At 31.9% G+C, this 28,000-nt stretch overlaps 1 protein-coding gene across 2 annotated transcripts; it reads left to right on the top strand.

Moving 5' to 3' along the window:
* The first annotated feature begins 807 nt into the window (after window positions 1-807).
* Window positions 808-27,541, top strand: LOC105202567 (elongator complex protein 6). 2 transcript variants are annotated; one of them, XM_026141641.2, is made up of 2 exons: window positions 808-976; window positions 25,603-27,541. In XM_026141641.2, exon 2 carries the CDS (start codon window positions 25,609-25,611, stop codon window positions 26,431-26,433), a length of 825 nt encoding a protein of 274 aa, XP_025997426.1. In that variant the 5' UTR covers window positions 808-976; window positions 25,603-25,608; the 3' UTR covers window positions 26,434-27,541. The 2 variants fall into 2 exon arrangements, with proteins under 2 accessions (XP_025997426.1, XP_039306384.1); XM_039450450.1 differs by lacking the exon at window positions 808-976 and adding an exon at window positions 1,000-1,023.
* Window positions 27,542-28,000: the final 459 nt, after the last annotated feature.

Genomic DNA, 28,000 nt, shown 5'->3' with positions numbered 1-28,000 from the left:
AATATTTTTATGATCTTACATTCAACAGATCATAAATATTTATTATAAATATTATAATAAATATTGTATAAAATATTTAATTTATATTTTAATATTTTATACAATATTTATGATAAGTATAAAAAATATTTCCATACTTATTTTTTATTAACAGTAAATATTATATAAAATATTAAAATATAGACAGACAAACAAAATATAAACATTTATTATATTTATGATTTGTTCCATCTGAGAGCACGAAAATATTTATAAAATATTTTAATAAATATTCGTAAATATTTAAAATAAATATTGTATACTGTCTAGATAACTATATAATCTTATTTTTTGAAAATTATTAAATGTACTTTTTAAAATTCTATTTATTATAAAACTTTATTAGTGTTTTAAAAAATAAAATAATTTTAGCTTTATTTAGACTAGGTACCCTACTTAGGTTATGTCCTATGAGTAGCGTTTACAAGTGGTCCGAAACATTTATTGTTGTCAGCGTGCCTTAAGCATGCTAACGAATCGGACCGATCATGAGCATCGTGAGGACAGTGAGCACTGTGAGCGTGAATCGGACCGCAGCCTGATACGGGCTTTACGGTAGAGGGACGGGTACCAACATTAGACTTGTTTTCTATTCCTGCACTAGACTGCACTGAAACGTTTCTTCTTGCTTTTACTAACTTTCAAATATATATCTATTTCATTTTAAGTGCACACTAATTTAGGGAGTTCAGGGGGTCGATCATGAAACTTTTTCCCTAAGGCGGAAACGTGAAAAGTGAAAAATTTCTCCATTAACTTCAATGGTAAAGATTTTCACTTTTCACGTTTCCGCTCTAGAGAAAAAATTTCATGATCGACCCCCAGGAACAGAAAACAAACGGATTGTCTGAACTGAACTGAAAGACGAGTACTAATTTTACTTAACCTAACTTGTACAAAAACGCGTCAAATAAGTTTAATTTTATCGAAATTCGTGGTAAGCTAAACTGTATAATTACTATGGAATATTGCCTCTAAAAATCGGTATGGGATTTGAGTTTTGCAAGTTTTATAGTTTTATTTAGTTAATTGATTATAAAGGATATTTTTACTATGTTACAATTTAAACCGCAAGCGTTTTGATTCGCAATTTTGAATCCTCTTCAGTATTAAAAATTCCATATAATTGAATTACGTCTTTAATAATGCTATGTCATTTATTGTGGAAGGCTGTCAAGATTTTTTGACGTCAATCATTAGTTATGTAGTCGAATAGATACAATATTTTTAAATCTAAAGCAAGATGCGAAATTAATTTCTAATTAATTTCGAATAATATTGAATAAATTAAGATTTGGTTGGAGTGTACTCATATATTGTTTTTTATATGATGAATTTAATCTTGCTCAACTGTTATTGTTTTATTTTGAATATAGACATTAATATCTGACCACATATAAATATAAATCCTAAAATAGAAGGTTTTATATTTATATTTGGTCAGATGTGAACAACCATCCACATTCAAAATACAATTGATCTAGATAAAAGTCATAAAATAGGATTTATATTTATATGTGATCATTTCTTTTTAAAGTCAAATGGAAGCATAGGAAAAGGAAGTGTCATAATTTTTATATTGTCAATTATAGTATTATACATTGAATTTAATCCAACGAGAGTATGGTGGGGTATGACATACCTCACCTGTTTTCATTGGTATATTTTTTATTTTTTATTGCGACATTTTAGCAATTTCGAGTAGCTAGAGCTTAATATTATTTGCTTTTTATTGAAATTGTTTCTTATATTATCCTCTTTTATAGTATATTGCAGTTATTTGATGTGATTCTGGCATAAACAAAATTTTATGGACACTATTGTGTTGAGGTATATCACACCCGGCTACATACTCAAAATAATTTTTTTTTACCACTCTTCCACTGGGTTAATAATTTAAATCTGTACCTTTTTTTGCCTAAGCCTTGTAATTATCTTTTTATATACATATTCTTGGCCAAAAATATTAGCCACCTTATAATTTTTTAAAAATATTTTTAAATGGAAAAACAAATTAAAATGTGAATTATCACATATTTTGTTTCAAGAACCTTTATGTACAATAATGTCAGTAATCAATTAGAGACAGATAAAAGAATTATGAATAAATGAAAAAAATATACCTAGTAATTTTGGCCAAAGGTATTGTTTTGAATATCAACCTTTTTTCTGTAAGATTTTTGTTTGTCCAAGACTAGAACATATTCCTAGTTTTATTTGTGTGAAAAATCAACTTGTGATCACTAATCAAGTTACCTAGGATTGTACAATATTCCTAAATATGTGGTTTTTATGTTCTGAGATTTTAGAACTAACAAAGAGAAGTTGTGAAATACAGGTCACCGATTTTAATAAAATCTTGTGAGTGTGTAGTATTCACTCACATATTTAATGTAGTAATGCTTGTTGCAGATATTGAGCATTCTCGAGAAAATTACAATTAAATATTTCCAGCACTATAGTACCATTACAGAGTCTTCATAAAATTTTTTATTTATACATGGCCCAAGATTCATTAACTTGTTCAGAAAAACTTGTACCAAGAGTGTTTCTCTGTTTACAAGAAACTGCAGACAAATTTGATCCTCTAATAATCCTACAATAGTCCTATAAGAAACAAGTTGATGCTCTTGTTGTCGAATTTGGAAATGTCATTGTCAAATGCTCTAGGTCAGGAAAATTAACTTTAAATATTTATAGAGGCTTTTTAAAAGAAATATTAAAGCCATATGTAAAAAAGGAAAAGTTTTTATTAATAATAGATTCTAGGCATGGTCAAACCAATTCACAAATCCGACACATTTCCAAATTCGACAAAGAGCATCAACTTGTTTCTATATTATAGGATCAAATTTGTCTCCAGCTTTTTGTAAACAAAGGAACACTTTTGGTACAAGTTTTTCTGAACAAGTTGATGCATATTGGGCTGTGTATGAATGAGAAATTTTATACTCTGTAAATGTACTATAGTACTGGAAATATTTAATCATTAATTTTTCGAGAATTCCCAATATCTGCAACAAATTGCTTTATTGCAGTAAATGTGAATGAATACTACACAATAAAATTTTATTAAAATCGGTGATTCTTATCTTGACTTCTGCTTGTAAGTAATCTTCTTGTTTTGACCTTTTACAATGCTTTACAATATGTACAATTGATTTTTACTTATGACATTAAGTTGCGTGAACATAATAGGATATATTTTTTAGCAATAATTATTAGGGGTTTAAAAGATTAGTTGGTTGTCATTGCTAACATTTGTACATAATATTTTATTTGCAATTGCTAACAATTTGACAATGAGAAAAAGTTAAGATTTTAGACGAAGAACTGTCATACATTAAGTGTAACATCTAGGAGATGATTTTTATTATAAAAACATTCTTGACTAAACACAGTGATACGGAGCTATTTTTGGACGTATACCTTCCCGTGCTCGATCTCCTTTTCTCTGTTTAGATCTTTTTCTACAATTTTTTCTTCTACTCTCTTCTTCTTATCAGTCGAAAAAGACAATGTCACAGTCTTAGATCAAACTTCGACATATTGACAAGACATAGTCAATATGTTTCTTGTGACTAGTAACAAAGGAGAATTGTTAAAATAATGAATATCATCAGAAAGTAGGATTTTTATTATCTTATTATTAAATATAATATTAAGACACCAGAGAAATTATAATTTATTAACAACTACTTAGTATGACATAAAAATTAGCAATTAACTATAAAGAAAAAAAAGTAACATTTGGGCAAGTACGTTTTACACATTGGCCTTTTAAAAAATACTTGCTGACTGATCATAGGCATTGAAAAATAAAAGGAAGAAAAGTGATTTAAGGGGTAACACCACCTTTGAGGCCCTAAAATGATACCTAAGTTTGGGAATTTATTGTCGACAAATGAATAACTTTATATAAAAAAAACTTAGAGGGCTTTATTGTACATATATTGACGAGTAAAAAAATATTTTTTAAATTCTCTTTTATGCACAAAATGGCGGCGTACTAGCCTATTTACGAAATCGTCTTTTCTTAAAGATGAATTTTTGTGTGCAAGTTTTCTGCGATATGGTTTATGTTGGAACCAAACAAAAAAAATCTTCATTATCTACAGATTCAAAACTAAGGAAGTACGTAGGGATTTTTAAAAATATTAATTTTTATGAAAATGGCAGCTATTTATAGAAAAAAGCGGATTTTTCACCCAAAAATTTGTTTAAAAAATGCTGATTACAAAAAGAGTTTTCAACATTTTGCAAAAAGCCTACGTACTTCCCTGTAGAATAGTTACAAGAAGATTGTGTTAAAATTTCAAGTCAATCGGATAAAAATTGTAAGAATAACCTTGCACGCAAATTTAAAAAATTGTGTTTTGAGAAAAACGCGTTTAAAGTTTTGGTAACTGATTTTTTGTGTATAAAGATAAAAATTTTTAATTTATTTTTAATCTGCGATGCCTGCCCCATAAAGCGGTTCTTCCACAAGTTCAGTAGCCTCGTTATATTCCTTTCTTGTTGCTAATAATGATATTCTGGTCTCTTGCTTCTTGGGTGAGACTGCGCTCGGCAAGTACGACGCGCCGCGCATCCAATTTTTGGCAATAATAATGACAAGTAGTGCCCACCATGAGGTTTTAGACTTGCAAAATTTTCATTAGACTGTTATAGCCATCATTATAACAACAAACAGCCAAGTTTGTTGCATAAACACAGAAACCAACGCTTTCAAAACTATTTACTGATATAGTACAAGTAATAACATCTATATTGTGTTAATCAAAGGTCTATTTTCAGTTTATAAATAAGGCCCAAATAACTACGAAGCATAGAGAAGACGGGGCCGCTCCAAATCGCTTGCAGCTGCTCAGTAGGCGCATAGAGACGATTCATTTAATCAGCTCAAACACTATAATACAGTTTGAATTTTGTTCTAAAACTACTTACAGCATATTTTTATAAGTATAAATGATTTAAGCAAAAAAAAAATCGATTTTTTCAAATCTCAAAGGTGGTATTACCCCTTAAACGTATATGGAGACGTTATAAATTTTGTAAAGAGCATGTTTACAAAAAATGGTTCTATGTTATTACTTACTATTACATTACGTTATATAAATAATTATGTCAATCGACATTGAAGAAAAGCAAATTAAATAGAAAATAAACAGCTAAAACAGGCTAGTGAGAGTCAGCGCGGGTTTAAGAACGCAAAACACAATCAGTGTTCAAACAATTATTTATTCATAATGAATCAAAAGTAACGAACGTTTCGGCTCTTTTTGGAGCCCTCTTCAGCGAAATTACAAGTAAAAAATTATTTTAATTGTCATCTTCAGCGTAATTTTTTACTTGTAATTTTACTGAAGAGGGCTTTAAAGAGAGCCGAAACGTTCGTTACTTTTGATTCATTATGAATAAATAATTGTTTGAACACTGATTGTGTTTTGCGCTCTTAAACCCGCGCTGACTCTCACTAGCCTGTTTTAGCTGTTTATTTTGTGTTAAATCTTGAAAGTCTTCTAATACTTTGTTCAAATTAAATAGATCAAAACATTTGTCAATTTAAAGAATGTTTAATCTATTATCAGTTCTAAATAAGACATTATGTACAACTGTTAACAATGAGAACTAGCTAGGCTTTTGAGCCCCTAATAATTATTGTTAATTGATAAACTCAATAAGAGTCTGAATAAATAATAAATAATTGTTATTTAATTTTCTATTTTTTGTATTTTGATAACAATGTTTAATTTGTTTAAGTTAAAATAGTGATTCTTCCCTTGTCTTCTGCTTCTATTACCAAATAGCACACAAATATTGTACGATATTTTATGAATATTAAGAATATTTGAATATTCTATATATGTATGAGAAACATAGTTAAACCTTAATCATGTAATTGGGTCTGAGAAATCTTATATGAAGTTTTGAACGCTTGCTGTGTGAAGATGGAATGAAATAGGAGGTTCGGACGTAAAAAAAGTTTGAAAACTCCTCTTTCGATTGATATGGTTGACTAACTTTTTTGGTCAACTAGAATTCAGACGGCATGGTAGCAAAGTTTTGTTAGGGTCAATGGGACCCATATAGTGTGTGAGTGAAACTTTTTTGTGAGTAATCTTATGTAAAAAAAAACTGGACAAAACACGTTCAAACAGATCCATACGCGTATGTTACTCTGTCTAAAGTTAAAGTACTATAGTGCTGTGAAAAAGAGAACTTCTGCATAGGGTCCGAAATATATTATCAAATATATCAATTTTCAACTTTAGACACCTTGAGTTAATCAAAAATACCTCATATTTGCCTTGTTAGGTAAGTATATTTTTCAATAAAAATGTCAGTGACATAATTTTTTTTTTTTGAAAGTATGATTCTTTAGCTTTAAAACGTCGTATTATAAAGTTTTTGAAAGTTTTTTGTTGCAAAGATATGATTTAAAAAAAAAAGTGAATTTTTAGACACCCAAAAATACTTCATATTCTCTTTGTTATATAATTATACTTTTTAAAAGGAATGACAATGCCATAAGTTTTTTTTTAAGTATGACTCTTTAGTTTAAAATGCCGTATTTGAAAGTTCTTAAAAGTTTTTTTGTTGTGGAAATATGATTTTTTAAAGGAAAAGTACATTTTTGACCAATTTTTCATTTTTGTTTAATGGTTTTTCTTTTACAACTTAACAATAAATTATTTTTTGGCAAAACCGATAATGCAGTTATATTTCTCAGATTTTGAACTGTGAAAAAAAAGTTTGTTGAAAAATGTTGGTTAGAATCAAAGTTATTACTTCTCAAAATTGAAAAAGTTTCGACCCGAAAATGTGTTTACGTATTTTACGGGATCTGTGTGTTTAAGGGTTAAATATTAATAAAAAAATTGAAAGAAATTTGGATTCTTGAAATTGTGATAAAAAATTGACAAACTATTTTATTTAACAAAATAAATATGGCTTGTGAAAGTGCGAATAGTGATGAGAAAGCATATTTGAGTTTTAAAAATTACAAGAATTGATATTCGCAATATAAGCAATATACGTACATTTTGCTCTTCTTTAAGCCTTTTTCAGTTTGTCGTGCATTATATAAATTTTGGCAGAATATTGGAGTGCAGTGATACAAGTTTGTCAGAATTACTGTTCGAAAAAATATAAGATTCTGTTGCACATCAAGTTTAGTTGTCAATCCAACATCCTGTCATTGCTGGTAAAAGGAAGAAGTACAATCGAGCGTTACGCTCGAAACAATCGGTCTACTGTGCGCTTGTCGTACAATATGTTCTACTTTCATTGACTACTTATAGTCTATAACTGCTTAATCTGATTAATAAATAAAAGTAGTAATTGGACAAGGAAATCAGACCTTGCAAAATGAGAAATTCAAACTTTAATGAAACATGACATTTTAGAGGAAGTATATATATATATATATGAATGTAGAAATTTTCAGTTACAGCTAAAATACGGTTTGAAGGGGTAAAACCAAACCTCTTTAAAAATAAAAAGATTTTTGCTTTTTTTTTAATATGTCATAAACTAAACAAAATATAATATAATATAAATATAAATTAAAAAATGTTTTATATAAAAATTTTACAACAAAAATAGCTCTGACTACGCTATTTATTTTTCGAAAAAAAAATTTTTTTTTTTTAATTTACCTTTTATACTCTTTACTTACAAATTATTTATTGCATAAAAATTTTAATTTTAATGAAACTTTACATAAATGTAGAAGAGGTAAATATACGAATTTAGAAATTTTTAATTGTGGCTAAAAAATGGTTCAAAGAGGTGAAATCATTTCTCAAAAATTAAGAGACCTGTTTTTTTTTTTACTATATCTTGTAAATTAAACAAAATATTAAAAAGTGTTTTATACTTACCAAATTTTTATAACAAAAAAAGTATCTCAATCTTATTAAATTTTCAAGAAAAATTTTTTTTCATAAATTTACCCTTTTTACCCCTTATTTACAAATTATTTATTGTATTAAAATTCTAATTTTAATAACTTGGCATAAATGTAGAGGGAGTCAGTACATAAATTTAGAAATTTTCAATTGCAACTAAAAAACGGTTTGAAGGGATAAAACCATTTTTAAAAAATAAAGAGACTTGCCTTTTTTTCAATGTATCACGTAAATCAAACGTAATACTGAAAAATGTTTTATATTAAAGTTTTACAATACAAATAACTATTTAACTATTTTATTTATTTTTTCCACTTTGAAAAAAAATTTTTTCAAAAATTTACTTATATTTTTTATTTATATATTATTACATTAAAATTCCAATTTTAATGAAACTTGGTATAAATGTAGAGAGGGTAAATAAATAAATTTAGAAATTTTCAATTGCGCCCAAAAAATAATTTGAATAGTTGAATTAGTTATGAGCACATAGGTACAGTGCGTTGCATTGATGCCTGGGGTACCGATTTTAGGAACCACGTTTCTTTCTTGATTATTTTTATGTTCATGACTGAATGCTGCGGTGATCGTTGACAGCAGCATTTGGTCATGAACGTAAAAATAACTAAGAAAGAAATGTGGTCCTTAAAATCGGTACCCCAGGCATCAATGCAACGCACTGTACATGTAAAGTAAAAGTACCTAAACATTATTGTATTATACTTTTGTATAATATTATATAATACTATTATACAATAAAAGTTCAACTTTTGAAAAAAGTCTTTAGAAAAATGAATAGAGTAGTTAGATATTTGTACTGTGAAACTTTGATACACAATTTGTGGTATTTTGTTTAGTTTACGAGATATCCTATCTGAAAAAATATAGGTAATGTATCGATACTCAATTTCTCGAAGTTTATCGCACTTTTCCGATGTGCTAATTAGATCTCATTCAGCCTTTTATGAACAGCTGTTATCGCGGAGACCGCGTATTTTGACTATGTATATTGAGAGGTTAATGATGTAATATTCAATTTGTAATTTGTATGAAAGTATGTAATATCAGACACTTTATAGCGCGCGCGTAGCGCGTGCCTGTTTTGTCTAGTTTCTATTTGAAAAAGTGCATGTTAAATCGATACTCACTTTTTCGAAGTTTATTGTTGACGCTTTTCTGTAATGCTGATTGGTCCTTCTGCTGTGCTTATTTTGTGAGCTACTGTCATTATGGAGATCGTGTTTTGACAGTTACATGTTTCGAGGATTAATGTGTGTATCGAGTAAATTTGTAATTTGTAAATTTATATAATATCAAAAGGTGTACAGTGCGCGCCTATTTTGTTAGTATTGAAAAAAAGCAGAAGTCTCTTTACTTTTGAGGGATGATTTTGCTTTTATCCCTTTAAACCATATTTTAGACACAACTGAAAATTTCTAAATTCATACATTTATTCTTTCTATATGTGTCAAGTTTCATATAAATTAGAATTTTAATGTAATAAATAATCTGTAAATAGGAGGTATAAAAGTAAATTTTTGGAAAAAAAGTTTTTTAAAAAATTAATAGCGTACTTAAATAGAAATATTTTTGATGTAAAAATTTGATATAAAACATTTTTTAATATTTTGTTTATTTTACGACACATTGAAAAAAGGCGAAAGTCTATTTTTGAGGGGTTGGTTTTACCTCTTCAAATTGTTTTTTACTTGCAACTGAAAATTTCTAAATTTATGTATTTATTCCCATTATATTTATGCAAAGTTTTATAAAAATTAGAATTGTAATGCAATAATCTGTAAATAGAGTATACAGGGTGATTCAGAATAACCTTATGTCCTTGAAGAAACATATTTCTGAGATTATTCTGAAATAACTTTTTATTTGGCAAAAATTTGTCCGAAGCTTAGTTTTTAAATTATAAAAAGAAATAGTTATCCAATAACCGGGCGCATATAGCGGTGAAACAGGGCCGGTACAATTCACTGTTCGTTATGGGCGATTACGTGAGGCAATCGCAATGATCAGCTGACAGCTCGGACACTGCTTTCCCTTCCGCACCCCCCCTCTCTCTCTCTCTCTCTCTCTCTCTCTCTCTCTCTCTCTCTCTCCCGCTCTCTCAAAACTTCTATCTTATTCTCATTATTATTTTTTTCTTATTTATTTATTAATTCATGCACTGACACTAAAATAATGTTAGAATTAAAAACGATATTTAATTATTTAACGTCTTTTAATAATTTTCTACGAGTAAAAGAATATTTTTTTTAAGTCAAAAATAGCATATTTAAAATGCGTGATTAAAAAATAAAAATGCAGAGTGAAAGAGAAAGAGAGAGAGAGAGAGAGACGAGTTCAATCAAATTTGAACATGTATACTCACTCATCATCCTGCACAGCAATCAGTTTTATCTTCACAAAGACAGAATATCCATATTAAACTTAAGATTTTCTTCTTTGTTTCTTAAATCACATCACTTGTCACATTCACTGCAATCATTTTCTTGATCGAAAATTACTAACGCATCACTTTATACAAATCACTATCGTCAATTACTATTAGTCACTACTAATCACGCGTGAGAATTACTCAAAAAAAGGAACACGTGTTTACACAACGAACACACGACACGTGTTTACAACAAAGAGATTAGGTTATATCCTCTTTGCTTTACTAGCGAGCAATTGACTCGTTTTATTGTTTGCGGTATTACTGTGTAATCAACGTTCTAAAAGTCAGAAGGCGATAATTAAAAATTAAAAATACTGTTGCGCTTGTGACCATGAACTCGAAGATTTCATGGTCATCCCGGACGAGCCAAACGTTGCATTCACGGCGCGTTTACAGCTCACGTTTCTCGAGCGACTGTTTCTTGTCTCATATCAAACTCAGTCTTTCAGCCGTCAAAAATCGGAATGACGTTGAAATCTTCGAGATCACGGTTACATGCACGTATTTCATTTTTTGAGTAATTCTCACACGTGATTAATAGTGACTAATAGTAATTGACGATAGTGATTTGTATAAAGTGATGCGTTAGTATTTTTCAATCAAAAAAAATGATTGCAGTGTATATGACAAATGATGTGATTTAAGAAGAAAAGAGAAAAATCTCGAGTTTAATATGGATATTTTGTCTTCGCGAAGATAAAGGCTGATTGCTGTGTAGGATGATAAGTGAGTATACACGTTTAAATTTGATTGAAATCGTCTCTCTCTCTCACTCTCTCTCTTTCTCTTTCACTCTGCATTTTTATTTTTCAATCACGCATTTTAAATATGCTATTTTTGACTTAAAAAAACATATTTTTTACACGTACAAAATTATTAAAAACAAGACATCAAATAATTAAATATTTTAATTTTAGCATTATTTCAGTGTTAGTGTATTAATTGATAAATAAATAAGAAAAGAATGAAAATTAGAATAGGATAAAGGCTTTGAAAGAGCGGGAGAGAAAGTGAGAAAAAGGGGGAAGGGAGGAAAAGCAGTGTTCTAGCTGTCAGCTTATCTCTGCGATCGCCTCACGCAATTGCCCGTATCGAATGGTAAGTTGCGCCGGCCCTGCATCACTGTTATACGCGCCCGGTTATTGGATAACTATTTCTTTTCATTATTTAAAAACTACGCTTCGGACAAATTTTTGCCAAAAAAAAAGTTGTTTCAGAATAACCTCAGGAATATGTCTCTTCAAGAACATAAGGTTATTCTGAATCACCCTGTATAAAGGTAAATTTATGAAAAAAATTTTTTTTGAAAAATGAATAGCTTAGTTAAATAGAAATATTTTATCTTTTCTATGTTTATACCAAGTTTTATTAAAATCTGAATTTTACCGAATTTACTTTGCGAGGTTTTCTTGTAACTTATTAGAAACTGTTTATGGGACCCTCTAGAAGCAGAAAAAAATAATTATTGTTTACCAGATGTAGAACAAAAACAATTATAATATTTTTCTTGATATCATTGTTTTTGTGATGTGATAGCCAAATTCTATTTGGTGAAGAGAGCGACGTTATTAGCCCGTAATTGCGAATATTTTGAAATCCAAAAACACTGGCACGAGTAAACAAAGAAAAACGTGATACTTCTCCGAGTCTCTGTGTGAAAGTGAATAAGTGTGTGCGTGTGTACGTACATGCGCGTGTACAAGTGTTGCGGTCTTGATCTAAAAGAGGGCGTGTTCAGCTTCGATCTGGCAGTTTGTAAAAGCGAAGTTTTATGTTATGTAAAAAACTATATTAAAGCAATGCGAAACTAAATAAAATTCAAAACAAATTAAGAAATAGCTATTTTTGGGGGGGAAATCTCATGGATTCTTTGCTGGCTAGACCTGGGGGTGTGGGACTCACAAGAAGTAAGCAAGAACTGTAAAATGCCAAATGTATGAGAGAGATGAATCAGCTCATTTGAAAGGGTGGAACAAGTATATTAAAGGTGTAAAAGGGTTAGCATGAATGGGCCTTACTTTTTAAGAAAATTGCAATTAAAGTTTAACATGTGGACGTTGGTACGTTAAGTGCTGGAATCTTGAACCACTATCCAATAGAGCGTGATGGCTGAGAAGGCTAAGTGCTAGTGTTACATTTTTCCTTCTGTGGCGGATTGGGTTCGAATCTCCGCAGCTTCAAATATTTTTAATTTTTTTTTTTTAAACTTTTTTCTATTATATTTTACAATTGCATTAGTGTTTTTTAACTTAATTAATAATAATGTACTTATATATATATATATATATTAATAAAATTAAGGACTTTTTATTAATAAAAAGTTAATAAAAATATTTAATAAATTATTTATTATAATAAAATTATTTATAAAAATTAATAATTAGGCTTTAACGAGCAGATTTATTCCGAAAAATAATACATTTCGAGAGTTTCTATAATATTATACATTATAAGACGTAAATTATAAAAAGTTATAAAACTATAAGATGTTATAAATTTATAAAACATAAATTAAAGTGTATTATTTTTCGGAATAAATTTGCTCGTTAAGGCTTAATTATTAATCTTTATAAATAATTTTATTATAATAAATAATTTATTAAATATTTTTATTAATTTTTTATTAAAAGTTGCTTACTTTTATTAGTATATGTAAGTACATTATTATTAATTGAGTTAAAAAATACTAAAGATAATGCAATTGTAAAATATAATAGTAAAAGGTTTAAAAAAAATAAAAAATATTTGAAGCTGTGGAGATTCGAACCCAATCCGCTACGGAGGAAAAAATGTAACACTAGCACTTAGCATTCTCAGTCACGACGCTCTATTGGATAATGGTTCAAGATTTCAATACTTAACGTACAAACGTCCAAATGTTAAACTTTAATTGCAATTTTCTTAAAAAGTAAGGCCCATTTACGCTAACCCTTTTACACTTTTAATATAGTTATTCCCCCCTTTCGAATGAGCTATGATTTATCTCATTCGGCATTTTACAGTTTTTGCCTACTCCTTGTCAGATTAGGGCGCATGCAAGTCTTAACTGTGCTACAATGCTAGGATTGTCCTAATCCACCTATCCATTAAAACCATATTGAGTCTAGCTTCAATCCCCGATGAGGAGAGAAACCTTAGAACCGTTGGTGAGCATTACATCAAGGCTTCTCCTTAAAGGAGATCGAAGCACGAGTTCCCCGACGCGCCATTTGCATCAGGTTGGGAGAAGGGCATTGAAGACTTATAGCGAAGCGGCCTCCGCCCAGCCCCGGGGGGCAACGCAGCACGTAGAAGATTCCTCACGCCCATTTAGGTTCGAGCACCCCCCATTTAGGGGCGAGCACCGAACGGAAAGGTGCTTTCTGTGGTGGGGTTCTGTGCCAACCCCATATCCAAGGTGAGCAAACCATCAACACCAAACCTACCTATCTCCTGTCCACGGGAAGGTGGCAGGGGCCATCCGCCGAAAGAGACCCTACTAGGCGAACGGCCCTAACAGCTGGGGAAGAAATAGTTATCTAGCCTTACCACTATTAACCCTTAAACACACCGATCCCGGTAAACTACGTAAACCGATCTCAATAAAATACGTAACACATTTTTGGGTCTGAGAGACTTTCAACTTTAAGAAGCAATAACTTTGGTTCCAATCAACATTTTTCAATAATCGGTTTTTTTTTTTTTTTTTTACATGAAAGTTCAGAATTTCAGAAATGTGACTGCATAATCGGCATTGTCAAAAAATGATTTATTGTGAAGTTATAAAAAACAATTAAGCAAAAATGAAAAATTATTAAGAAATCCACTTTTCCTTTAAAACATCATACATTTAAAACATCCTTAACAAAAAACTTTTATGCCCGTTTCCTCCAATGTGGTTCAACTCAGAGTTTATATGAACTTCGTTCAATTTTGAACGCAGTTTAATCTTCGGTCAACTCGTTTTGTTTTCCTTCAACTTTATCTTCGTTCCGATCAACTGAACGTACACTTCGTGCGTGTTAACTTGAATCAAAGGGCATAGCGGAGTAAGCATGTGAAATCTGCCCCCACACCAATCGAGCTCAAATTGGTATCATTAGTTGGCATCTCTGAGATATAAAACTTCATAAAATATTATCCTTAAAAATGCATTTTTTAGGGAGTTATGGAAGGGGAAAGTAAAATTTAAAAAGTGGTTTTTTTCGAAAACGGCTGGACCGATTTTAATGAAAAAAATATATGTTGTAATTATCGTTTAGGTAAATATTAGGAAATTTTGTGTAATTTTTGTGATGAAAGAAAACGGTAAAAAAAATTTTTGAATTTGTTACGAATTTTTTTTCCGTGATACTTTTAAGGTACCACTTTTATATTTACACAAAAGCTTCTCTAAACCCTCTACTTTAACATATTTTTTTTGCAAATTGATCGTACGTGGGGAACATGGTTAAAAATAACCATTATTCGCGCAACGTTGCGCTACACCGCGCCGACCGGGCGGCCACTGCCTCGACTCGCCGCTGCGTACGACGGTCGTTGTCGTGGAACTTACATACTAGCTTTGTTGTAGTATTGCAATGTTTAGTTGCTAAGAAAATTAATAGAAATAAAGATTTTATTATTCAGCATATTATAGTAATAGTATGTAATAATATATAATATTCCTATTAATAACGTGCAGTTAGCCTATATGAAACTTATAGTTCCCGGAGTTTACCACGAAGAGGTTGCAGTACGTTTTCAAACTCCTTTTTTGGGGTGCTTTTTTAAGGTGAGTCCTCTCGCCTCTCACCATTAATCATCTTCACTATCACTTTGAATAACTGGGATAGAATTATCCTTTTTAAATATATTGCTAAGTATTTCTGCTGGTTTAAATATTTTTGACAAATACCTTGCATGTGATAAATAATATATTATTGCAGCAATATGTGAGCAACAACCAATAGTTCGTCTACCATTAGCACACTCACATGCATATTGGGTTATATCCGAAACACCGATACTATTTGGTTTGTACCTCACGAAACATCTGTACGTTGTACGCGAAATATGTCGAGATGAAACTTTTAGTTTAAGAACATTTTTTTCATCCTTAACATACTCTATGTTTAATTTCCCGTTTTGGTCTACCATTTCTGCCAAATACGACACGGCTTGAGAAAATTGATACAAACCGGTAAATAAAATTTTCATATCTCTTTCAATCAGTTCCGGAAAATCCAAAAGATCGTCAGATGTAATATTTTGGAAAAGAAGTTTTCGGAGAAACTATCCTTTTTCTTCGGCCTCAATAGCCAAAGTATTTTCCATATTTTTTGCTCATGCATCCTCTGTACAATTTCACCCGCAATTTCTATATCAGATTGTAGTCTTTTCCCAAAAGTATTGTTCAAAAATGATGCAATTCTAAAATAAATTCCAACTTTTGGTATTAACTTATTGTCAATTTTGTAATCCAGAAGACGATACTTTTGTTTCAATACTCCATGGACAGATTCAACTGCCCAGCGAACTTTAGTAACAAATCGAGACTGATTAGACTCCTTTGTTGACAATTGTTTTTGTTTTCTTTTCAATGCAGGCATTAAAACTGTAAACTTTTTTTCTTTAAATCATGTACTATATCTCGGAAACCGCGATCAAGGACAAAAGTATCACCTTCTATTAACAATTTAGATAAACCATTTGGATCTTGAATAATGTTCTTCAAGATTTCCGCATCATTTTGATTTGCAAGATACGGTCCGAACATGTCAACTATATATCCGTCAGTTGTATAGTTAGTGAAGGGTTTACAGAGGGGAACTTTCTTTTGCCCTGAGAAAGATTTCCTCTGGTACTCGTTGTTAGTACTTTTTTGATGTCAGGCGTACGTACCATCGCAAATCAAAAATAAGTTGTCATAACCATTAAACAATTTTTTTGTTATTTCTGTATTATGATTTTGAATGAGATCATTTCTCTTAACATTATGTAAGCCAAAATGAAGTGGTAAAATGTCATTTTCAAAAGACTTGATTATGCTCGCAGAATAATTTGAAACTGATTGTTCATTTTCCAATTGTAAGATGAAAGCTATCATTTTATTAGAGTATGCCGTACGTAATTTTAAAAGAAATACAACCAGAGCTTGAATTATTGAACGGAACTTACTTTTCTCAATGAAATCATCATGTCTTTTATTTGAATAAGATTGTCCCAAGTTTATCCCGTAAAGACATCAAGCTGTTTCTCTGAAAGAGTGAATTCACCAACTTTATCAAGTAATGTGAATCACATTTGATAGAAAGAGTTTCCATCATTTTGGATAATTCTAACCCAGTAAAACTTGTAGTGTTAGAGTGTGTCTTCAGAAGATTAAGATCGTCTTCAAAAATTCGATTTTTTTATTAGATGATTAGACTTCGACAACATCGATTACCAACTGGTATATATATTTTTTTCTTAATGTATGACTGCATCGAGCTTTTTCCGGAATTATCATAAGATTTTTTGTGGAAGAACAAAGACAACAATATTTATGTGTAGAAACTGTTCTCTGAATCTCAATATATTTAGCGTCAAGCATGGTTTCCTTTGATTTTAACTTAAGAGGATGCTAAAGTACCATGAATTATCGACATTTACAGTGCACTAAATATCTTCAAATTGGCGTTACAGAATCACAAAAAATTTTTTTAGAATTAAAATACGCGTAAAAAGAAAGTGCGCTGAAGTCAATTTTACAAAAAAATCGAACAAAAGTTTATAAATCATTAAAAATTCACTCGTATAGCCATCACCTGAGGTTAACTTTACTTTAACAGAGAAGTTGTGTAGCTCGTACGTACAAAATGATAGTAGAGCGCACTTCAGAAAACATGCACGAATCAAGAGGCGCGGTCGCGTCTCGTGCCAATTTAAAAAAAAGATAAAACGCAAAGCAAGAAAGACCCGCGCCTCTTTTACGCGAGTCAGCGATTTCAAGCATTAACGAGTTATCAGATCTCAGTAACGGCTGAACCGATCAAGGTCTGAGTAGTCTCAATCGATAGCTTGGTGACGAATTGCATAATAAAAGTGTTTTCATTTTTTCTCTCCGTGTCCTACGAGCGGAGATATCGCGACGCAAAGTCCAATACATGTTTTACATGTGTAAGATACGTCATTATCGTCGCCAAGCGAATCTTGTCCAGTACCCCTTTTCGACTCGAGTAACGAGTGGCGCTCATTTATAGCCGTTCTATCACGTGATATAACATGGCCGTACCCATAAGCATCATGGCCATCTACCACTATATATGTGTACATACATGTAGTGGTAAGTTAAGATGACAGTTTTCCTAACCTGTTATTTTTAGATTCGCGAATCAGGCACGTCGCGTCGCGAAAAACGCGGTGCATTAGGTATACGGTCGTTAGTGCCGGGTGATTGTACGTCCTCGTGATCCCTCGACGAGGACAGGACACTTCAAGGACGCTTTCGAAAACAGCACGAGGTGTCAATAGTAGAAGTGGTGATAGTGACAGCCCAGATAACATTTTTTGCTGGCAAGTTTTGCGCGCGATGTGCATGCGAACTTTGTAACAGATTTGCATGCGTTTTGTTCGTAGAACGTGTTACATCGTGTATATTGCTTACAAGTGGCTAGCTCATGTATTGTCCAATACACCAGCATATCACATGCAAATGGATACCATTTTGCATGTGATTTACTGGTGTATTGGATAATTATATTTGCTCGTAAGTTGCTTGCACCCAGATAACATCCTTTGCGCGCAAAGTTTGCGCGTCTTATGCATGTAAACTGTGTACGCGATTTGCGTGACTTTTGCCAGCAAGTTGAAATTCTGTAATTTCAGATTGAAATGGGTTTAACAAGTGAGTGCTAACGCCACCGCTAGGCGGCCACGCCGCAGGAGATTTTCTCGTGAGTTGAGTGCGGCCACAGGCGTTATATCTAGGCGCCACCGCCGCTAACTCGTCAGCTCATATACTTTAGTGACACTTTGAGGAGCTGCTTTTTGTAACCTCGAGACGAACATTCGCTCTCATTCTTTTCAAACATAGCGTATGTGTGAAAACGCTGTTCCACATAAAATTTTATATTTTTACAAGTAAATAACAATTTGTATTGTTATTTAATCTTGTACATAAATTAAATGTTTAATTCAAATTTAATCTTTTTTTAAATCTTTTTTAACAAAAAGAATACAAGAAATATTTTTTTTGTAAACTAAACATTTATTACGTTTACATTAATGTATTCTGTTTTAATAAATCTATCTGGGTTTGGATCTTATTTTTCAATCGGTCTTAATACCATATTTTCGGTGCGGAAATTCCGATCAATTCAAATTAACTTTTTTTAAATTGGTTTTAATAGCACATTTTCGGCAGGGTATAGCTTATTGAGATCGCGCGCAAAATGTGCTAGCGTTTTGCGTGCATATCGCTTATTGAGATCGCGCGCAAAGTGTGCTAGCGTTTTGCGTGCATATCGCTTATTGAAATTGCGCACAAAGTGTGCTAGTGTTTTGCTAGCGCTATGACGACGCAGTTGGATAAGGTTTTGCTTGCGTTGTAGGAATCCCTTTTGCGCGTGATTTGCTGAACGTTTACCCGCAAAATGTTTTCTGGGAGTGGACGACTGGAAATGACGTGCAGTAACGACGACGACGACGGCGGCGACGGCGACGGCGATGACGCGCGGTAACGACGACAACGACGACGACGGCGACGACGCGCGGTAACGACGACGACGACGGCGACGACGCGCGGTAACAATGACGACGACAACGACGCGCGATAACGACAACGACGGCGACGGCGACGACGCGCGGTAACGACGAGCGACGACGCGCGGTAACGACGACGGCGACGGCGATGACGGCGACGACGACGACGACGACGACGCGCAGTAACGACGACGACGACGACGAGCGACAACAACGCGCGGTGACGACGACGACGACGACGACGACGGCGACGGCGACGGCGATGACGCGCGGTAACGACGACGACGACGATGACAGCGACGACGCGCAGTACGACGACGGCGACGATGACGGCGACGGCGACGACGCGCGGTAACGACGACGACGACAACGGCGATGATAACGACGACGATGACGACGACGGCGGCGACGACGCGCGGTAACGACGACGACGACGACGGCGACGACAACGACGCGCGGTAACGACGGCGACGACCTGCGGTGACGACGACGACGACGCGCGGTAAGGACGACGACGACGACGACGACAACGACGCGCGGTAACGACGACGACGACGGCGACGGCGGCGGCAAAGGCGATTTGAGTGTTGACGTCGAGGTAATCCTCGAGATCTCGAAAAAGCGTCTTATATTCTATTCTAATTACGAATAAAGAAAATTTAATTTTCAAACTTAGCAAACACATAGCGTATGTGTTTAATTTAATGTAACGTAATTATCTTGATCTATGTTATATATGTTATATACATACATTACATCTTAGAATTATATTTGGTGCTTGTTGGAAATGTTTAATTTTATCATAATACTTTACAATTTCTATTGTTTTTTTTATTATTGTTATTCTTTTGATGTCTTGTATAAAAATAGAAGATAAAAATTAAAAGTTATAGAAATTGGATATTTACTGTTATTATTCAAAGGTAGGAATAGAGGATTGTAGATTAAATTGTGGGATCGATTCTTTTAAAATTTGGTGATCCTAAAGATGTGCTACTTAACGATAATGTTGAATTTTTAATAATAAGATTTAGTAATGGTTTTTGTTATAAATAATAACGTAAGCATGTATATATATATATATATATATTTTTTTTTTCCAAAGAAAGGTAAAAAAATGTCAATTTATGCGTGTGCACGCACCTTATTTTTAATTATTTTTAATTAACAGAAAAATTTTTCCATGCTAACCCATGCAATAATTTCATTTTTAACTTTAATTTTACAAAACAAAAGTAGTACTACATTATACTTTGTATTCTCATTGAAAAATTTTCTTATTCCAACCCAAGTGGTATATATCTTCACAATCTTGCAAAGTTAAAATCATGTATTTCATTACAAACAAAATAAATTTTGCTTATCACTACAAAACGCGTGATATCAGTACAAAATTACCTTTTCAAAGAAAGGTAAAAAAAAGGTGCCAATTTATATGTGTGCGTGCGCACCTTATCTTTAATTTTTCTTAAAAACCCAAGTGGTACTATTTTTGTATTTTAACAAGAATTTTTCCATACTAACCCATGTGGTAATTTTACCTTTAATTTTAATTCTACAAAACAATAGTAGTACTACTTTGTACTTTGTATTCTCATTGAAAAGTTTTCCTATTCCAACCCAAGTGGTACGTATTCTAAAAAATGAGTGAAATCTTTAAATTGCGCTAATTATAAAAAGAATATATTGCTCTTTAAAATAACTGCTGTATTTACTTAAAAATAAATATCTTAAATTTAATCTAACCTAAATGTATTTTTTTCCAAAAAATGTATGAAATCTTTAAATTGCGCCAATTATAAAGAGAATATATTGCTGTTTGAAATAACTACTGTACTACTTTTAACAAATAAAATGCAAGTGATAGTATATTTATTTTTTAAGTAAAACCCAAGTAGCGATATCTTTAATTCCTTTTTAAATAAAATTCAAGTGATACTGTCTATATATTTTTATTGAAACATTTTTCTGTTCTAACCTAAGTGGATGTACTTAATTTAAAAAAGTTTCAATGAAATATGTAACATTCAATCTCAAAGAATTAAAGAGAAAACAGAAATGAGAATGTTTTATTAAAATAAAAAATTTTTAAACTACAAAATATTGGCGCTGCTGTTTTACAACATTTTATTTAGATTATATTTAGACATCTAGCAGCGGTAATTTTTTGTAGTTTAAAAATTTTTTATTTTAATAAAACATTCTCATTTCTGTTTTCTCTTTAATTCTTTGAGATTAAATGTTACATATTTTATTGAAACTTTTTTAAATTAAGTACATCCACTTAGGTTAGAACAGAAAAATGTTTCAATAAAAATATATAGACAGTATCACTTGAATTTTATTTAAAAAGGAATTAAAGATATCGCTACTTGGGTTTTACTTAAAAAATAAATATACTATCACTTGCATTTTATTTGTTAAAAGTAGTACAGTAGTTATTTCAAACAGCAATATATTCTCTTTATAATTGGCGCAATTTAAAGATTTCATACATTTTTTGGAAAAAAATACATTTAGGTTAGATTAAATTTAAGATATTTATTTTTAAGTAAATACAACAGTTATTTTAAAGAGCAATATATTCTTTTTATAATTAGCGCAATTTAAAAATTTCACTCATTTTTTAGAATACATACCACTTGGTAACACTAACCGCGTGAAATTACGATTAAACACCTAACAAAAAAGATATCTTAATGTATTTTTACCACATGCGTATTTTGTTTAGCGAAGTTAAACTGTCATAAACAGAGCAATATGGTAGTCAACAGTAGTTGATAGGACTTTTCGCAGATGGCGAAATAATCAAAAAACAAAGACAGATCTATGCAATGGACAAAAAGCAATAGCCTGGTCTTGCTCGAAAAATAATCTGCAGTGATCTGTAGGACCGACGTCGAGGAAGTTCTTCTGTTACTTTAGCATCCTCTTAACTTCGAATGTCGAATCAGAAGTTAATTTGGAGGAAGGAAGATTATCAATTTCCAATTCAGACTCATTTCTTTTGAGTGCCTTTTTATAAACAGAAAGCCAACACTTGTGGCACAAAATATCATTAATGGATATCGTTCTTTTTAAACAACTAGGAAAAGAATTCGCTTCTTCTTCATTAAGTATTAATTTTTTTCTTCCACTTTTATTTAAACTAATGTCACAGCCAGCACACTGTAAGTGTACTTTTAATGGAGTAGACATTTTCTATTGAAAAAAAATCTACACATGTGAACCAAAGAAAGCAACAATGCGATGTTTTTTTCAAAATCGGCGTAGCCGCTGCTGCCGCTGCGTGAGCCGAAGCGTCGAATGGGATTGAGCTCGGCGCCAGCCAGCGTTTATCAGACATCGGGTCCATTCGACGAGCTTCGGCTACCCCACTCCTACACCTTATAATCAGCCGCGCTTCGGGACCGTGGCCGCCTGGTCGGCGCGGCGTAGCGCAACGTTGCGCGAATAATTGTTATTTTTAATCATGTTCCCCACGTACAATCAATTTGCAAAAAAAATATGTTAAAGTAGAGGGTTTAGAGAAGCTTTTGTGTAAATATAAAAGTGGTACCTCAAAAGTATCACGGAAAAAAAAATTCGTAAAAAATTCAAAAATTTTTTTTTACCGTTTTCTTTCATCACAAAAATTAAACAAAATTTCCTAATATTTACCTAAACGATGATTACAACATATTTTTTTTTCATTAAAATCGATCCAGTCGTTTTCGAGAAAAACCATTTTTTAAATTTTACTTCCCTCTTCCATAACTCCCTAAAAAATGCATTTTTAAGGATAATATTTTAGAAAGTTTTACATCTCAGAAATGCCAACTAATGATACCAATTTGAGCTCAATTGGTATGGGGGCAGATTTCACATGCTTACTCCGCTATGCCCTTTATGTCACTGCTATTTTTATTAATAAATATATTTACATAACAAGGCAAATATATGGTATTTTTGATTAAGGTATCTAAAAGTGAAAATTGATGTGTTTGATATTATATTTAGGATTCTACGGAGTTCTCTTTTCCATGGCACTATGTATTTTTAATTTTAGACAGAGTAACATACGCATCTGTTTGAACGTGTTTTGTTCAATTTTTTTTTACATAAGATTACTCACCAAAAAGTTTCACTCACACATTTTATGGGTTTTATTGACCTTAACAAAATTTTGTTACCGTGCCGTCCGAATTCTAGTTGATCAAAAAAATTGACCACTCATATCAATCAGAAGAGATTTCAAACTTTTTTTACGTCCTGGTCCGAACCTCCTATCTCATCCCGTCTTCACATAACAAGCGTTCGAAACTTTATATGAGGTTTTCGGCCCACTTATGTGTTTAAAGGTTAATGCCGTGCACACAACATCACACAAAATAAACATAAACGAGCACAGTACTCATCCACTGTAATCTATTTAAATACGACATCTCGAGATGTTGTTGCATAATAAAGAATTCACATGGACTAATCATTTATTGACAATTAATCACTTACAAGGAGATGACGTGAATTAGAAATACGGAATTAGATGAGCTATAGTTCATTCGAAAGGGAGGTTCGAAGGTATAAGAGTGTCAGAGCGTTTGAATGCATGGGCCTTTGCTTCTGAAAAATTTGCATGTAAAGTTTGGCATTTGCCGCACGGTGCGTTAAGTACGATTGTGCAGTAGGTTAAAGCATGAAGCGCGATGGCTGAGGAGACTAAGGCGCACCTCCTATTTTACCCTCGGCGGCCGCGTGAAGAGAGGTGTTTGAATCCTTGCAGTGCCAATTTTTTTTTCAATAATAGCTACATTTATTAATTGTAAACAACTTTTATTATTTTTAGTAAGATATTAATCGTTATATATTATTCGTTACCTATAACAAAATAATCAAAAAGTTTGCATATTTATTCAAGTTTATTTATTTATCTTTATTCATTATACAATTCTGACATTGCTGTTCAATGTTGTGGGTGAAAATTTACGTAAAATAAACTGTGGCTCATCTAATTCCATATTTCGCAATTAATGGTATAAAGCTTAAAAAACATTGATTACTTCAGCAATCAATAATAAGTCTCGATTTTTTATAACTTCTCTGGACCTGATGGACAAATAATTTTTTTTTTTTTTTTTTTGCTTTTAAAGGGTCCCATAAACAGTTTCTAATAAATAACTTAGGTGTCAGTTTTAAGCCAAAAATGGCTTTTGTTTAACCCTTAAACACACCGATCCTGTAAAATACGGAAACACATTTTTGGGTCTGGGAGACTTTTTCAACTTTGAGAAGTTATAATTTTGATTACAATCAATATTTTTCTACGATTTTTTTTTTAAACAAAAGTTCAAAATCTCAGGAGTGTAACTGCATAATCGGCATTGCCGAAAGATAATTTATTGTGAAGTTATAAAAGAAAAACCATTAAGCAAAAATAAGAAGTTAGTCAAAAATCCACTTTCCCTTCAAAAAATCATATCTTCGCACCAAAAAACGTTTAAGGACTTTCAAATACGGCGTTTTAAAGCTAAAGAGTCACACTTTCAAAAAAAAAATTTGGCAAAGTCTTTCCTTTTAAAAAGTATAATTATGTAACAAGGTGAGTATGAGATATTTTTGATTAAATCGTGTCTAAAATTGAAAATTGATGTGTCTCATGATATATTTCGGAAAAACTCCCTTTTCTACAGCATTTTATAGTATTCCAACTTTAGACAGAGTATATGCGAGTAACATCTGCAAACTGACCTGTTTGAACGTATTTTGTCCAGCTTTTTTATGTAAAATACTTACAAAAAAAGTTTCACTTACACCCTATATGAGTCGCATTGACTCTAACAAAACTTTGCTGCCGTGCCGTTCGAATTCTAGTTGAACAAAAAAATTGATCAACCATATCAATTGAAAGATAAGATTTCAAACTTTTTTTACGTCTTGATCCAAACCTCCTATCTCATTTCGTCTTCACATAGCAAACGATCAAAACTTCATATGGGGTCTCTCAGACCCATTTTAAGGGTTAAGATTACTGTTTAAGGGTTAATATCCTTTATTATATAAAAATAATGTAAATGAACTTTAACTATCTTATATTCATTTAGTAATATTCGAAATTGATTGGAGTTCAGTACACAACTTGGTTTAAACTTGAAAAAGTTGTATTGTATCTGCTTGTCTATATAACTAACAACTGACATCAAGATATATTGACAAATTTACATAATAAATGGTGACGACGATATTATCAAGAATACAATCTAATTACGCGGGATTTTTGTATTGACGCAAAATTGTGAGTCGAAATCTTTACGATTTAAATTGTAACATGTGTTCTAGTATTTAAAAAACTGATTTTTTGATTATTTAACTAAAGAAAGATATAAAACTTGCACATCAAAATCTTGTGTCAGCTCTTAGAGGAATTTTTCATATTTATTTGTTTTAATTTATTTTAATTAATCAGAGTGTCATCTGTATTGGTATTGTTATAATAATAAGTGCGCTTTTATTTTTCAGCTTATTATGACTAACTCAATGGCAATGATATGCAATATTCTTGGAATAGACAGGATATCAATGGATAATAAAACAATTCTAATCGAGGAACGGCATGGTACTAACGCGAATTTCTTAGTGAACGCCATTTTATCGCAAGCATTGAAAAAGTTGGATGCCACTGTTTGTTTCGTTCTTTGTCACAATACCTTCGGTCACTACCACAACATTGGCATGCGACTCGGTTACAATCTTCTCGATTTAAAGGAAAAGGGCCAAGTCACCATTGTCGAGCCGATGAAAATTATATTTAATAATATCGCTGATACGTGTAAGGATTCTATAAATCAAATGAAAACAATGATTCCAGATGTCACGTCTATGAAACATATAGATATCGCACATCAACTCTTTGTACACGTAAAAGAAAAATACGACGAAGCGGCAAAGACAAACAAATCCGTCGTTCTCATAATCGATGATCTGAGCCATCTTTTTGATCTTGGTCTTGATGTACGCGACACCATGTATTTTATAAGATACTTGAGATCGTTTATATCGACGTATCCCTTGTCGCAACTTTGCATTCTTATACATGTACATCAAAAAAATCTGCTGACTTCGAATACAGACATAGTTAATGTCTTGAAGCATGCAGCACATCTGTATATTACGACACAATCATTTAAGACGGGACACTCTAGCGACGCATCTGGTAAATTGATTGTTCGTTGGAAAACAGATTCTATCAGGTCCAAATATCACTGGGCAGAGAAAACAACATATCTATTTAAACTGTTGGATTGGCAAGTGAAGATTTGTACGCCTGGTGCAGTATCTATCCTGTCATAAATAATAACTTTATTTACTAATCAATTTTTGATAATCTTTTTTTAATGTAATTTTTGTTATATATTTGTTGTATATTGAAATAGATTAAGGAATTAGAGAATCAATTTTCTGTTCTTTATTAATCTACATAGAGTGTAAATAAATATGTAACAAATATTCTAAGTTTTCCAATTAAACATTAAAAAAATTCACAAGTCGGTATTCGTAGTCGATTCGTATTTCAAGACTATCTTAAGTAATGCCTTAAATGCCTCTTAATATGGTTGATGGGTTGACATCTTAAGATTGTACTTGATCTTAAATATAAGTCCCGGTCTACAATAGGAGTAGTGAGCCTTAAGTTTTTTGCACTAAGTAGTAGTCTTAAGCAATAAGCTGTGATAAACGATCTCACATCACACTCGTCTACAATGTGCCCGAGGCGTAATCCACAGTGTCAATGAGCGAAGGCAAAATATTGTAGGTTATGTGTTCCGTTTGTGGTTCGAATATAGATAATACTATCATATTACCTATCATTGCTTTAACACTGCTTACTTCCACAATGTACGCACTTTTTACCTGTCAATTTACTATGGAAGTTTGTTTGGATCTAACTCTTAAACTTAAGAGTTGAGACTTGGCCAACTTGCTTAAAGCTTAGAGATTAAAGTTTAAGGTAGCGCGGAAAACAGTTTTTGCCGGAAATTACGTCATAGCATAGAGTTTAGAGCAAAAAATTTAAGGCTTACTACACCTATTGTAGACCGGGCCTAACAAGGAGAGGACCCGATAATAATCTCGCCGATTTTAATAAAATTTTATGGGTGTATAGTATTCACTCACATCTTTATTGTAGTAAAGCCGTTTGTTGCACAACTTAGGCATTCTCGAGAAAATGACGATTAAATTCCAGCATTTTATAATACCGTTACAGAAGAACGATTTTCGAGCAAGTGTCATTGCGTAAGGCATTAGGACGTTAACTGGTACGCTTGGGATTTCAGGTTCGATCCCCGCGGGTGCGATTTTTTTTTATTTCATATTTTTTGTTATATATAATTTTTAAATCGTTTTTAATTATTTAATACAAAATGTTATTTTTAAAAAATAAAGAAATTTAAAAATGCTTTTTTATTATTAATAAAATTAAAATTTTTTATGAACCCAAAAAATATATTTGCAATAAAAATTTACATTGATAGTTTTAAGAATGTCAAAATAAATGTTTCTATAAATCGTTATACCTACAACGGTCTCCGAGTAAAACGGTTTTGTTATTGTTTTCTTTTGTCTAGACCTTATGTTAGCTTGTATACGAAACTCCTTGCTTAAAATTGTAAAATAGTTATTGTAAATTTTTATTGTGTTACGTCTGGCGGATAAAATTTTTTATTTTCCCGCGCCATCCGTATTAACAGTAGCGAATTGAGATTTGGAAACACCCTCCGACCAATTAAATAAATTCTACATTGAAATCATAATTCTATATCGCTCGGTCTCAATAGATCTCATACGGCTCTTACATGCGCAACCGCTTGGCAACATCGCGACGCCGTCCTCTCGACGCATAACACCCCGCGAGTAC

Source organism: Solenopsis invicta, chromosome 6 (assembly GCF_016802725.1).
Source record: "Solenopsis invicta isolate M01_SB chromosome 6, UNIL_Sinv_3.0, whole genome shotgun sequence".
Lineage (NCBI taxonomy): Eukaryota > Metazoa > Arthropoda > Insecta > Hymenoptera > Formicidae > Solenopsis > Solenopsis invicta.
This window is presented reverse-complemented; position numbering and strand designations above follow the sequence as displayed.

What these genes read in the sequence shown, in the direction of transcription:
- LOC105202567 (XM_026141641.2), top strand. Translation starts at nt 25,609, where the DNA reads ATGACTAACTCAATGGCAATGATATGCAATATTCTTGGAATAGACAGG.